The sequence below is a fragment of the Cupressus sempervirens genome, chromosome 6, assembly GCF_028749045.1.
Source record: "Cupressus sempervirens isolate cs-2001-9-10 chromosome 6, ASM2874904v1, whole genome shotgun sequence".
NCBI classification, from domain to species: Eukaryota; Viridiplantae; Streptophyta; class Pinopsida; order Cupressales; family Cupressaceae; genus Cupressus; species Cupressus sempervirens.
The window spans coordinates 39,756,162-39,771,534 of NC_143123.1; the positions used below are offsets into that span (position 1 = coordinate 39,756,162).

General features: G+C 33.5%; 1 protein-coding gene across 4 annotated transcripts in view; it reads left to right on the forward strand.

Annotated features, from left to right (window-relative positions):
* The first annotated feature begins 7,989 nt into the window (after positions 1-7,989).
* LOC149551008 (uncharacterized) overlaps positions 7,990-15,373 on the forward strand; it is a 159,708-nt gene continuing 152,324 nt past the window's right edge. For 2 of the 4 annotated variants that reach the window (XM_089786570.1, XM_089786567.1), the window contains exons 1-2: positions 7,990-8,613; positions 10,896-11,559. In XM_089786570.1, coding sequence (XP_089642696.1) covers positions 11,018-11,559 — 542 coding nt within the window. In that variant the 5' untranslated portion in view covers positions 7,990-8,613; positions 10,896-11,017. The remainder of the gene's footprint in view (positions 8,614-10,895; positions 11,560-15,373) is intronic. The other 2 variants (XM_089786569.1, XM_089786568.1) reach the window with 2 other exon arrangements.

Consider the following 15,373-nt stretch of genomic DNA (forward strand, 5'->3'; position numbering starts at 1 on the left):
CAACAAGACTTAATTCTTAGTGGGCTCTTTGTAAGTCATTCAACTTCACCAGTAGACCAAGGGCCCATTGACTACAGACCAATTTTCAAAAGATTGAAAATATCATAGACTTTTCTGAAAATTTCAGCATTTGATCTTCATGATCTACCTAGTTTGTAGTCGAAAACAACAAAAAAATTGAAAAAAAAAAGTTTGACTTTATTTTGTCTTTTTTGCACTTTGGATGGAATTAGCCTATCCCTTTTTATGCTAACGTTACTTTTGAAGATTTGGAAAAAAAAATACTAGTTATTATTATTATTATGGAGGGAGAAGAAAATGAATGAATGATTTCTAATGATGTCCACAAGGCCATAAACCTAAGGACCCACATTAAACTCCTAATCAGTCTGATGTGATTTCTCCAGCTTGTCTCTTTTGTTGTAAATCTACATAAATAAAATGGCCCCCTTGAGGAGTCTTGGTCCTTCGAAAAGGTTTTTTATGTTGTTCACTTTTAACGTTTCTTTGTGTTCACTGTGAATGTCTTTGTATGTTGTACAATCATGTAAGTCTTTTTAAGACCAACAGTAATCATGTTTTGATTTTCAAATCTTTTCATGTGCATTTGAACAATTGTTAATAAAACTATAAGGTATTCAACTTGTATGTTATGTGATAGAGCTAATATATATGATCTTATTATGTTTATTGTAAAAATTACATATAATTTTAGAGTACTTTAAAAAGAGGCAACAAATCAACTTGTCTTTGTTAATTGAAAGATAGAAGAAGAATTCATATATTTAAAAATTATTTGTCATAGAAAAGTACAATCAATTGGGAGCCTTGTTGGTCAAAAAGGATTCTAGGATTGGAGAGGGCTCCCCATCTATTGCATTACATATTAAGGAAAGAAGAACTATAGAATTTGAAAACCAAGAAAATTCCTCTTTGATTTATTGGTTATATCAGATGTCCTTAATGGTGGTAGAATTAGGGGAAGTAACTTGTCAAACCATAAGCGGAGACAATTAGACAGAAATCAAAAGTCGATGGTCATTGGTTGTCTCAAAGCCAAGCCAACAATCCCTTATGAGATGATTTTGGCAAAAGTGTAAATTTTTCTAATGGAGACATTAACAATACTGTGTTTATCAAACTATTTTTAAAAAAATTAAAAACATAGATTGATGCAAGGACTTTCACTGGTCATAACTTTTGACGCAGTTGTTTGATTTAGTTGAAATTGTATAGGTGCATTCTTCGAGGGGTGGACATGTTTTGCCAACTGAGCTCAGCTCGAGCGGTGGTTGTTTTGACACTTTTTCAAAAGCCAGAAAGTTCGATTGTGCCCCCAAAATCAATTTTTGGATTTATTTTTCTAGTTTTTAAAAAATTATGTTTTGTAATAAATCTGAAATCATATTTCTGATTTTGTATATTAGTTGGCAATTCTTCTTATCTTAGTCGAGGGTATCTTTAGGAGAAAAATCATATTTTTAGATGTTGTGATATAGCTATTAGGATTTAACTATGTAGTTTTTTGGTTTAAACTCATTGACTCATGTTTCATGAGTAGTGATTCACACAAATCCATCTCTCATTACAATAAATGGAACACTTATCACTCATTGGATCTAAGTGATGCTCGCTGGGATGAAGCACCAGGAAACGAATTTCTTTTTATACCAAAAATGACAAAAAAAAATTCTAGGAAAAAATTGCCCAAAAAGTAATTTTCATATTTCTAGTTTTATAGAGCTTTCTTTTATTAAGGATTTAGAGATCATTGTAGAAGTAGATTTGGAGAGTTAGTGAACGAACAAGACCAAATTCTTGAGTCTATCTTGTGTTTTGTTTATTTTATTATTCTGGATTAATTGAATTAACATGGATCATGTGTACTAATGTACTGCATAATTTGGTATCAAAGCAAGAAGATGGCTGGAAGAGGAAATATAAATTTACAAAGGTATATGCAAACACTCGATAGTAAAGTTGTAGTAATTATAGAACTTCTCGCCAATCAAGGGTTGAGACAAAGAAGAGATGGTTTAGATAAAGAAGCAAATCAGGAAGGAAGAGCTCATCAACATGCAAAAAATGAAGAAGAGGAAGAACAAGAAAATGAACTTTCTTTTGAAGAAAGAATGATCAGAGCATTGGAGTCAAGAAATGAAAGTGTCAATATTAAGGTATCTAATTATACAAGAAGTCTTAAACCAAAAGAGTTAATAGATTGGCTAAATAACATGGGGAAGTTCTTCGAATGCAAGCATATGGCAAATGGAAATAAGATACACAAATTTGAAAGGGCATGCAATGATTTGGTGAGTTCACTTGCAAAAATAGAGAACCCAAAAGGGAAAGGAGAAAATAAGGATGTGAGAAAAGATGGAGAAGAAACCAGAAGAGAAATTCCTTCCTTTAGATAATACATAGACCCTCTTTTGGAATTTTCATAATTTATGGCAAAATTTATCTAGTGTAGAAGACTGTACAAATGAATTTTACAAGCTATCCATTTGCGTAGATTTTAATGAAATTGATGAAAAAATTAGTTGCAAGTTATGTCAATGGATTGAAGCTTTCTATTCAAGATGGGTTGAGAATGCATTGAATCCCTAGCATGAAAGAGGATACCAACTTGCCTTGAAGGTACAACAAAAGCAAAGTTGCCAATATTTTCAAAGGAATAGAAGAGCAAGGAGAGGTACATCATCCCCCTCTCATGGTGGTTCAAGTTATGGTCAGGGAGATTCATCACAAGGAATAGAAAAATAAAAAGAAACCCGCTAGAATTCTTCAAATCAATAGGGAGGATGAGGGTTTCAGTGACCTAGAGGTTATGGTAGTGGTAGATGATGGAAAGGTCAAAGAAGACCATTTACTTGCTTTAGATGTGGAGAAGAAGGCCATTGAGATTTTAACTGTTATAATTATAGCATGCAAGATGGAAATTGAGGATCATCTTAGTTGAACCTAGTTTAGCTAAGAATGAAGGAGTAGAGAATGAAGTTCATCCAGATGTTGGAAAAAGTCTCATGATGAGAAGGATGATGGTGATTCCAATAAAGGAGAAGGTAGAGGGAGAAGGCCCTGAAAGTTCATGGATCAGAACCAACATATTCTACACAAGGTGTACTTCAAGCAGAAAAGTATGTCAAGTAATTGTAAATGGAGCTAGTTGTGAGAATATGGTTTCTAAAGAGATAGTAGAAAAGTTAAATATAAAGTGTGAGCAACATCGTCATACCTATCATTTTGTATGGCATAGAAAAGGCAATGAAGTTATAATAGATACGAGATGTCTTGTTACATTTTCCATAAGAAAGATCTACAAGGATGAAGTGTGGTGTGATGTCATTCCAATGGATGCATGTTGTATCTTGTTAGGGAGACTGTGTCAGTTTGATAGAAAAGTTATCCACGAGAGGGGGGGATACATATACCTTTTAGAAGGATGGGTCTAAAGTAATTTTGTTACCTCTTAAGGATGATGGAAAGGAAGAGAATATGTTGTTTGAAAAATAGCCTGTCAAAGAACTAAGAGTGACAAGGTGTTGTTATGCATTGGTAGTAAGAAGAGTGGAAGAGGAAGACTTGTTAATACCACAAGAAGAAGCTACAATATTGAAAGAATGATGATGTTATTCTAGAAGAGTTACCTGATGGTCTCCCACCAAAATGAGATATCAAACACCATGTTGATCTCATCCTAGGAGCAAGTCTTCCTAATCAAGCAACTTATCAAATGAGCCCGACACAACATAAAGAGTTAAATGAGCAAGTAACAGATCACATAAGGAAATACATGGTATGAGAAAATATGAGCCCATGTGTAGTGCCAACATTACCAACTCCAAATAAGGATGACACGTGGAGGATGTGCACAGATAGCTAAGAAATCAATGGGATAATCGTTATGTATCATTTTCCCATAACATGTATTGATGACATGATGAATATGCTTGTAGGAGCAACATATTTTACCAAGATTGACCTAACTAGTCGATATCATCGGTTTTGTCTATGTAAAGGAGATGAGTGGAAAACAACCTTCAAAACTAGAGATGACTTGTATGAGTTGATGATTATGCCATTTGGTTTATCCAACGCTTCTAGTAATTTTATGAGACTAATGAATATTGTATTGTGTTCTTGCATTGGTAAATTTGTAGCGGTGTATTTTGATGATATCATAACTTTTAGCAAACGAAAGGAAGATCATTTCAAACACACAAGGATCATAATTGAATTAGCATCATGGATGTGTACTAGTGTACATCATGGACTAGTGAAATTGGCCCAAAATATTTGGAGGAACTAAAATGAAGGAAGAAGACTATGATGAGGCAAAACAACAAGTGGATGGGCAAGTGACACGTCAACTTGCAAGACTGACCCCAACAATAACAAAAAGATGAAAAAGAAAATGTTAGAAAAATTTAGACCTGTCATGTGGACAAAACATGTTAGTCGAAAAAACACTTTAAATTAAAGTGTTCAACACACTAAAAGATCACGATAAAAAAAATACTATGAGTGACAATTAAAGGAAAGGTTAAACTTCTAGTTGTACAAATGAGATTTTTTTCTTGTAATTTGAAATGCGAAATGAGTAGATGACTAGTCTCCAAAGAAAAATGGGACAAAAGAACTTGTCTTTTCTACAACAAAGGGGTGGTGGAAACTGAATGACACTTCATGTTTGAATGTATAGTTTACGAGGACACAAATATGAATATAAGCAATCTAAATGAGCAAGTTGAGAGGGCAGGGCTTTACAAAACACAAGTTTCTTAGTCAAGATCCACAACAAAAGTACCATTATTAAAAGGAACTTGAAAATAACCAACAATGTAACTCTTGGTCCCATTGACTATCAATTTGTGGACATCATTAAAATCATTCATTTACTTTTTAGTTATGAATCTTGATCAAGAAATTTACATTTTGTAAATCCTTGTCTCTTCTAGTAGCTTGTTCATTCACTTTTGTATCATGAATCTGATCAAGAAATTTGTTTTATGAAGCCTCACCTCTTCCAAATAACTCATTTAGACTAGCTACCTTTAAGTTGTTTCAACTAAATATGTATATCTTCATTTAATTTTTGAATTAAATATACATGTGTTTGCTACAAAAGATGCAAGATCTTTCTTCCCGTTATTGCTTAAGAATCATGAATCAATCCTCAAGTGCATGATTAAATTTCTTGAATTTATCTTAATTGCAACACTCAAGGAGGATTTTTTTATTGTAATGGTCACAAAAAATATTCACCAAGTAAACTAAGATGAAAAGAAAATTCCATTTGTGAACACTTAACATTCATTCTATATAAGTGATAGTCATTGTAATGAAGCGTTGAATCTTTCTGAGAAGTCATCCATCTCGATATTGCTTCAACTCAAGTGTACTTAATCATGAAATTCCTCTAAGGTTAATTTGACTTGACTTGCTACCATATTTTCTAGACCTTCAACAAATATTTTGCCTTACAAACCACTCATTATAAAACCCCTTTATCTTGTCAATTGATAAGTAGGAGATATTTTTCTCAACAAGTCAATTTGTGATTTTGCTACCAAGATTCAACTATGTAGTTTGACAGTCAAATTCATTGACCCATATTTTATGAGTAGTGGTTTCCAAGAAACCATATCTCATAAGAATGAATGGAACACTTAGCACTCATTGTATCTAGGTGATGCTCACAACGATGAAGTATGATGCTTTTCGAGGAGATTACACATCCTTGCATTTCTCTAATTGAAGGACACTTAACCATAAAAGTTTCCTCAAGTTTAAGCCCACTTATCTTGTCAACCCATTTGTAAAACACTCATCAAGTGTTGGAATTCTGGATAATTCATTGTAGAGCTCATTTATCTCATCACTTGATAAGTAGGAGACATTTTTCACGATGAGTCAAATAGTGATATTGCTACTAAGATTCAATTATTTGATTTTGAGTCAAATCCACTAACCTATGTTTGATGAGTAGTACTTTACAAGGACCCATCTCTCATCAGAGAGAATAAAACAACTAGCACTCATTGTATCTACGTCATGCTGACAAGGGTGAAGCATCAAACCTCCTTGAAAGGTCACCTATCCTAGTATTCCTCCAATTCAAGCATACTTAACCATGAGGTTTCTTCCAAAGTTGATTTCACTTAGCTTTCTACCATATTAACCATGGGTTCTTGTTAATATGTATGATGAATCAATAGAGATTAAGAATTTTATTCATTTAGTATTGTTAGAAGGCACCGGATATTTTTTTAGTTAATCTTTTTGTAACGAAACAATATTATATTTTAAAGCAAATCATAATTTTTTCTCAAAGATTTATAGCTTTTTTCTAATCATTAGTTATTCTTAACGAATTTGTTGAGGACTATTTTTTTCAATAACACAAATGGAATTTTTTAGGTAGCACGCTTCAGAAGACCATAGTCTAATCAAACTAAAGAGTCATTTTGTGTAAAATGTAATTGAAGATTACATTCAAATTAAAAAAAAACTTTTGACTATCAAATCCAGATATTTACGAAAGTAATGCAAAAACCTTTCATTGATGTAAAAACAAAAAACATACACTTTATTTTCATTACCAACTCTTTAAGAAAAATCATCACACCTACTAAAAAAATATAATCCAAAATTTCAAATTAAGAGTGATCTATAATATGCTTATATATATATATCATTGTTGCAACATAGTCCAAAATAAATGTTGAACAAGTGCCCAAGTAGTGGCTAAGTACTCGTCTTTAGTTATGTGGGGTACATGTTAATATAAAACTTTATATAATACAAAAATGTCATATACATAAGGTAAAAAGATATGATAACACATATATGATGTTTAATGTTTAGTAGAGAGTCCTTACCAATATAATTAATGGAGTACATATTTATTTTGCATATATTGTTGTCATTTTACATACTTAGGACATACATATTCATATCACTGGACATCAAATGAGAGAAATCTTGAAATTAATTGATTTATTAGAATATAATGATTATTAATATTTTTTATTTATATTTAATATTAATATAAATGTCTAATTAACTATTTTAATTGCAATATATTTTCAACATATTTATAATGGTTCTAGAAACATAAGAAAGATAAAATTATAAACTATAAATTATAAATTATAAATTATAGTTTTAATAATTATCTATATGTATTTTCAAAACTATTATAAAAATCTATGTCCAACAAGATTAAATTATTAATTATAGTGTTATAATTTATACTTTTAACAGGAATTTCAAAATGATTGTAAAAAATCTATGTGCAAAACAACTAAATTGTAAAAATAGAAATTTAATGTACTTTTGAATAAATAGATAATAGAGACGCAATATGACCCTATATAATATAGACACATTGTGCGAATAAATGTGCTAAAATTAGGGATAAGAGAAACTAATTTACACATCTTACAAAAAATCATATCTTACAAATTCACAAATTGACATATAAGACTTCAAATCATTCATAAAAAAAATTTATATATACAAATTTTAGAATTAAAAAATTGACATATAATTTAAAAAAAACATATTTATAGAAAAAACATCAAAAATAATAAATAACTAAGTAATCCAAAAAGTGTCAATAGATAGCCTAATAGCCTAGCCTATGTCAAGTTAAGATATGATAATTCAAAAATTTACATACACATAAATATATATAAACAACCATATAAAAATACAACAAGGAGAAAAAGGACTATTACTATTGATTAAGCCAATGTATCCTCATCCTATACCTTTCCTCTATTATTTTTCAACATTCTTATTCAATTTTAGATACTTTATATATTAATATTTATTATTTTAAATATTTAATATTATTATTATTAAATAATTGACTTCTGTAAGGAGCAGTTAAATTAGTAAAATTTCTTTACAAAGACTGCCCTAATGACAGGCCCATTACTTTTGTGGGCTATAAAAAGTTTTGTGCACCATCAATCAGTTACAACTGTCAACCTTTTAATAAATGGGAAGGAGGGTTTGGAAACCTCTGGGTGGTCTTGAAGGGGAATTCTAAGGGTTCAACCCAATCTCAATAAACAGGCTTAGATGCATGAAGGGAACTTCTTCCCCAGTCCGAATGAACATGCTTTGATAAATGAGGTGAACAAATTGAACTGATGGTTAGTAATATTTACAGATGCTGTATTAGATTCCAAACTATATAGTGTCAATCCTAACCATAAGGTTCACCCAAATCTGAATGGACAGGCTCAGATACATGAAGAGAATAAATTGTACTCATGGTAAGCATTTTTTACAGATGCTGTATTAGATTCATAGCTTAGTTCTTTATATCATGAAATGGAAGGAAGTGAAGGTGCTAGGTCATCATAGTATGGTGACAGTTTGTTTGGTTTAATCCACTGGCTGGATGGCTGTGGTGGCGTCTTTTCGCCTTCGCTTCTGTGTTGTGAAGGTTCAGGGCTCAAAATCAAAATCCATGATAATTCGAATGCTCGAGCTCAAAGCTTGGCTGACACGAAATTCTCCCTATGTAGCATGCCCTGTTATTTTGCAGCAAGGTTAGGCGAGATTGGTGCAAGGGGTTTACAGTTGGCTTGAAAGGTTTGCCCTCCTTTCCGTAAATTTATAGATTACACCAGAGATGAAGAGAAGGATACGGGATGAGAGAGACATTATTTTTAGCAGCTTTTTGGTGGTATCCTTTTCTGCATTTGATTTCGAGTCAAAAGCTCAGGGTTCACTGATAAGTATGTCTGATTACAAAACTTGGCTTTAGAGAAATTCTCCACTGGTGAGTATGGAATTCTCTCTTGATGCAAGACTGGCGCTGAGACCTGTAATTGGCTCGACAACATAAATTATAACATGTGATATTTGTGCTGTAATGGACTTCTTTTCCTCCTTTTGATTACAGTGAACAGGAAGAGAAAAATCTAGAACATCGGATTCAAATGGCAGTCAGGCTGTTTGGAGCCACTGGTGCCTCAAAGGTTTTAATGCTAACTGTTACCCCCAGCTATGATGCCCGAGTTACAAGCCTAGCTGGAAATATAATTTCCAGCAGGGGTCTTCTCAGAGGCAAGGCAAGGCAAGACTGGTGTATGACACTGGCAATCGGCTTGAAGACTTATACCTTAAATAAATTAATAGCTGTTAGGGTTATAGCCATGGCTGGCCATTGATGGTGCATTGGGCGTCTAATTCTATTGTAGCTTGCTACCGTGAGAATGATGGATTTGCATATATATGTTTATGCAATTCTTCCCGATTATTACTTTATAAACTCTGGTCTGTGGGCTTTTGTCCAAGACCACTTTTAATGTTATCTGTTGCCAACAGTATGGTTTGTACTGAAATTCAATGTCCAGACTCCTATCCATTATATAACCTTAGAACACTGCTTATACTTATCCAATCTTGTCTCCGCTAGTTGAGACTAATGTTCCCCAAAACTTGGCCATGCTCAGCGGCATTTGGCTGCACTTGATCAGATTCCATACATGAAGATTGGGTCAGACCTTTCTTGACTTGATCAACTCTGAACCTTCTTATCTTGTAGCCTCAATCTGGGTTTTGCGTTTCAAAGTTTAAGTAATTTGGAGTCTATGACTACAATAAGTTGGAAGGGTTGAGTGGTTCTATTTTTGTCCATCTGTATCTGTCATCTATGCATTTGAGTTTTCTACATTTAGATCACTATAACAGGGGCCCATAATACATGCACAATTTTTAGCTCTTACAAACGTTGAATCTTTGTATCTGTAAGGGAAATCACGCTCACAAACATGAGGATCAGAAGTCATCAATGATATTGTTTTTCACAAGTTCAGTTTAAGTAATTTCACAAGAAGAAGCTATATCTTTCCCAGAAATCCTTTCCTAACCTGTTGATGGGTCTCCACTGAGTAATAAGTTATTTCATTTGCATCCTGTGCTGGGTACAATAGGTATTGGTTTCAACATCCAAGTAAAAATACCAGATAAGTAAGCAGGCTCATGAGATCTTACAATTGGAAATGAAAAACTTGTGGAGTGAAATGTAAAATGGTTTGTAAGAGAATGATGCATAGGTAAAATAAAAACAAATTTTCATGTGCTATTACAATAAATCGATTAATCTCAACTTGTATTAAACTTGTGTATATTGTCATCATCAGAAAAAGGAGCAAGAAAACTGAATCTCAACTTTTAATAAACAAATGGCAACACTTAGGCTATTGGCTTGTGATTGAAGACACGGTAGGCACACCCTCACCGTTAATATGGTTTGCATAAATGATGAAGGTGCTGAAAATCTGCAATTGAGCAATTTCACAGTGGGGTGGAGATTCAGTCATCTTCTCAGCCAAGCAATATTATGTAAACCTCAGACGGGCAGGTTCTTAAATAATTAATGGACACATCTACTCTATTTAAAAACAGAATGGTGGTGGCATGAGGAGGAATTTCCCGCAAGATGTTGGTGACATGCAACAGTTGGAAGCATGGGTCATGACTACCCTTTATTTTGAGAAGGAATGGGAAAGCAAAATAAATACTTTGGCTGCAATATGTATCATTTGAACATCTAAGATTGTCAAAATTACATTCATTATAGTTTTCTCACTTCCTTATTTGTCTTGTTGTCTTGTTATTGTCCTATTAAACATTCAATCATTATATAAGCATTCAATTTATATTAAGAATGCTAGTTCACAACTAAAGTTCTTTGTTGACAGCCACAAAGGCTGCAGCTATTTAATTTATGCATGGTGCATTGGTATTGGTGGCAAGTTATAGTTTAGTGAATTGTATCTCTTACCATGTTGATATCTATGTAGAGTTATATTTTTGTCACTTTTGCATCTGTGAAGGCAATGATTTAAGAGAATTCCTTTTTGCAGGGGCATTTTACTGAAGATCTCAGTTATTTATATTACAAATGAGAGGATAATGCAAATGAGTATTAAATGAAACTGTAACTGAGGTGCAACATTCCTGCTTCCGTGTTATACAGTACAGGAAAATGCTACCACAAGATGCTTCTCAGAAAGACGCACCTCAAAAGGGAAGCAGTTTTGAAGGAATATGTACTAAGAAAAAGTATACAAGGAAAAAGAAAGTTGAGTCGCTTGATACAGCTTGTTCGACTTCTCATACTGACAATAGAGACTTGAAATTGGCAAGCAAAATCGACAATGTGATTTTAAAGAGAGAGTTTCATGATGTTGCACAGGAACAACAATTGGAGCTTGTAGGTGAATCATGTGAAGTGGCTCTAGGAAATAAAAAGCAAGGTATCACAGATAATCAGATGGAAGACCAGAATATTTCTGGAAATTGCAATATTGAGAGAACTACCTGTGATTTTTCAGGTGAGAAGTATATAGTTTTCAGAAGAAAAAGAAAAAGAAATAGTTCAAAAGAAATTGAATCTCATTCCAGCAGGAAAGAACAAAAAAAAGATATAGAATCTGATATGGTTTGCGACAAGATTGAAAGTCGAGATCATAATGCCAGTTTGGAGCAAGATATACCTCAACGTCTTGATTGCAAATGCATACAGAAGTAGGCATCTCATGACCCAACGTGAACTGTGTTTATTTTTTGAAATTAGATAGCATCTACAATTTTTTTAGTATTGTTTGCCGTTAATGTCATTAGATAAGACAAAATTGGCTTCAACATGGTTTATGCTTCATGAATGATTTGATTCAAATGGATCGAGTTATTCATTATATATGTTATTTGCTTCTAGAATTTGTTATCAGAAAATATTATCTGATAAAGAGTATCTTTTTAAATGATATGATGACTTCATTTGATTTCAATTGTTCCGTCAAGGTCTAAATTACAGATTCCTTTGCACTTTGCCTTAAGCTATTTGTTTAAATTCCTCACAAATGCCAGTCTCCTATAACAGCTATTCATAAAATGACCCCAAAAAGGTGTATGAGTAAAAAGTCTTAGGTCAAAGGCTCAGAGCAGGTTATCATTCTATTCCTCTAATTTTTCAGCACTCCAAACCTTTTAAAGATGAGAAACAATAATGCTTAGACTCAGAGATAGGTAAGTGAAAAATCTTTAATAAAAATCCTGAGCAAGTTAGAGGTGGCAAGATTCAATTGCTACAAGAACTAGCTGTCAAAGTTACAACCAAAAAATTATTCTTAGCCCTATGAGCAATGTAATGATTTGCTCGAACTACTAAATTGACAATATTGCTCGCTGTGGTAGTGACATTAATGTTTATAGTTTCTCTCACAAGCTAATTCACTGCCCTGAAGGAGATAGTTCACTGTCTAAATGCAGAGAAAGATCTGCTGTAGTTTGATCTAGAAAAAGATTCCTTATCTCTCCTTATAGGTGGTTGGCAATATTGAAGGGTTGTTTTCTTATAGAGGCCATCTTATTGTCCTTTTGACCAATTAAAACAATTAAAATCAGTCTCATTTTATCACTTGCAGGCCGACTTATCAAGGAGGGATCAAAGCCATGTTTCTCTTAATCGATTCAACATTCCTTATTCTAGGCAAAGATTAGTTACTGTAGATGATTATCAATCCTTGGGGAATGGCAGAATCCTCCATCCCTCAAGGAGTAAACTTGAATTTTGTTTGAACTCCACCTTTTCAAGTTTCCATGCCAACCCGCATCATTTTCTTCCCTTTCATTCATACTTGGAGGCTAAAGACAATTTTCAGCATTAATAACCCAAAGTGGATATCACCTTGAGGCCAGGATTGTTCTCATTAGCTAGGGCGGAATCAGGGGTCTTTGAGGATTTTAATTTTTTTTATCCTTTGCCTCACCCTTTTGAGATTTGGCTACAAGCTTTTGATCCTCTAATTTTTCACTTCTATTGTTCATGATGCAAATTTGGGGAAAGAGTTGCATTCTCACCACCGCCCAACCGGAATTAGGGGGTCTTGAGGATTATAATCCCTTGAGGGTGGCAGAATTCACCACCCTTTAGGGAATTTTCCTTAATCAAACCTCCAATTTATCCTTTACCCTCTACCCTCTTCACATGGCCTGTAATGTCCCCATTTTTGGTAGGTCTACATAGTTGATGGAGTTAGCTCCTCATAGTGACCCTCATGAGTTGACAGGGTGTTTTGGGGGTCCCAGTTGTAGATTTACTATTTTTATTAGGTCTATTTTTGGCAATTGCTATTTTCGGTAGTGTAGTGGGTGGCTTCGGCAGTTGGTCGTCACCTATAGTAAATAAAGTTAATAATTGCTTGAGCTCTTATTTATTCATTAATTATTAAGTAGCATTATAATAATGATGTTAAGTGATATTTCTAAAAAGTGTGTTGGAAAGTTTCTAGTGTTGAGTTCTTTTGGGAAACTTCCACAATTTTTGAAGTGGAGTTTTTTAGGAAACTTTGGCCAACAAAGGATTATAAATGAGAGCTCATTTCATTGGGAAAAACACGCTTGAATATTTATTTGCTTTTTGTGCATTTGTGGCTTTTTCCTGAGTTCTGAATTGTGAGCCCTTGTTGAAGTATAAGGGTCTCGTTTGTGAAGTTCTTGGCAATTGTGTTGAAGTATACAATTGGCCAACATTCTCCTACTATATTCCTGTGGGTAAGGGGAATAATCTTGATTATTACATTGGAAATTATATATACTCATTGAGAGTCTTGCTGTGGGTTTCTATGGAGTTTTCTAACGATTATCAAAGTTGAGTTACAACTTGTTGCTGGAGTATAACAAGTTGTAAAAGATTCTCCTATTGTTTTTATTGTTTCAAGAAGATCAGAATTGGCTGACGGCTAGTTGATTGAAGTGGAGACACGTTGTGGCTTCATCATTAATTTCTTGTGGTGGAGATCGATATAGCTAGAAGACAATGTTTCAAATTTGTTTGCATTGTGCACGAACACCTGAATCAACTGTTATTTACAAAATTGGGCGAATAGTTGTGATTGAGTCTGCACATACCTATCAGAGAAAATCGGGCGATCAGAGAGCTAGCCGCTGAGTTCGTGGGCAAGCCATCACATTCTAGATAGGTCTGCGATTCCTTGCAGGCTTGCAATTTGCAATTGGGAGGACCCACACCAATGAACAGAGGCGTTAATTGGGCATATAAGGAGGACGTTATTTAGGTATTTAATACTGGTAACTTGCCGTATATCCCTTCCTGAGGCATTGGCATTTTCAATTCTTGCGGCTATAGGCATTGCGACTTGGAGGCATTGTAGAGCTTTTGCATTGTGCAATATGAATCAAAATTCAGGTTCACATTTGTCTTTACAGTTGAGCAAACAGATTTATTGTTTCAGGGTGGTTTGATTGTTAATTTTAGCTGTTGCAGTTCAAAAGAGTTAGTCTCCATATTGGACTCATGAGAAATAGATGCTCTCATAGTTATTACACGAATAATAATTTCAGTTAGCATTTTGTTTCAGTATCTATATGTATTCAATTTATATATGCCAAACCTCAAAAAAGTACATTCCAAATATCATAAATAAAATTTTGATCAGCTATGTACCAAATGTTTGACAAAAAAGACCAGACATTTGATTCGTGAGGAAGAATTGGTGAAAATTGGCATTGCTAAAGTTATAGCCAGGTTGTGGGTTTTTACATGGCTTGTGTTGATTGGGTTCCCAAACTTGCTCATCGAAGTGCTCATGTCCATGTTTGATCTTTAGCACAAATTAGAGGGCTTAGTTCATGTTTCCTCCATCTTCAATGCAAGGTAGTTTTAAGGTTGTGAGAGGATTTGGGATCCTTGGTCACCTTCTTCATTTTTTCATATTCTATTGCTTCCATACTTCTGCCTTTTCTACTCTTATCTCGTTCTGCTCAAGTTGACCATCAAATTTATCACTATTATTGTTTCCTTGTTTGCATTTTGCAAGGCATAATTCCCAAGTGGAAATCAGCCCCGTAAGAGGATAAATATTCCTTGGAGGGTGGTGGATATTACGTTAATAGAAAAGTTTCTATTATTAGTTAATTGTTATCTGTTTGTAATCTATTGCAAATATTAGAATGTTTCTAACATTAGTTAGCTGTAGTTTTCTGTTAGCTTTTTTTAGCTACTTTTTAGCTAGAATAGAATATTTCTATTCTTTATGATCATTTCCTAAGGAAACATTGTTTTATTCTTTTGTATATATTGACCTCGCAGTCTTTGTTAATAACAAGCAAGTATTTTACCAGTTACTTGGTAAAATGATATTAGAGCCAATTCTTTGATTTTTAATTTTATTTTGAAAAATATTATAATTTCTTGTTCAAAATTATCAAAGCAATATTTTTTGAAATTATTTTTTGTGATATCTTCTTCTTACAGCCATTTTTTTGCACATTTCCGCCATTTTTTGCAACAGGGCCGTTTTTGTTCAAAACCTTAATT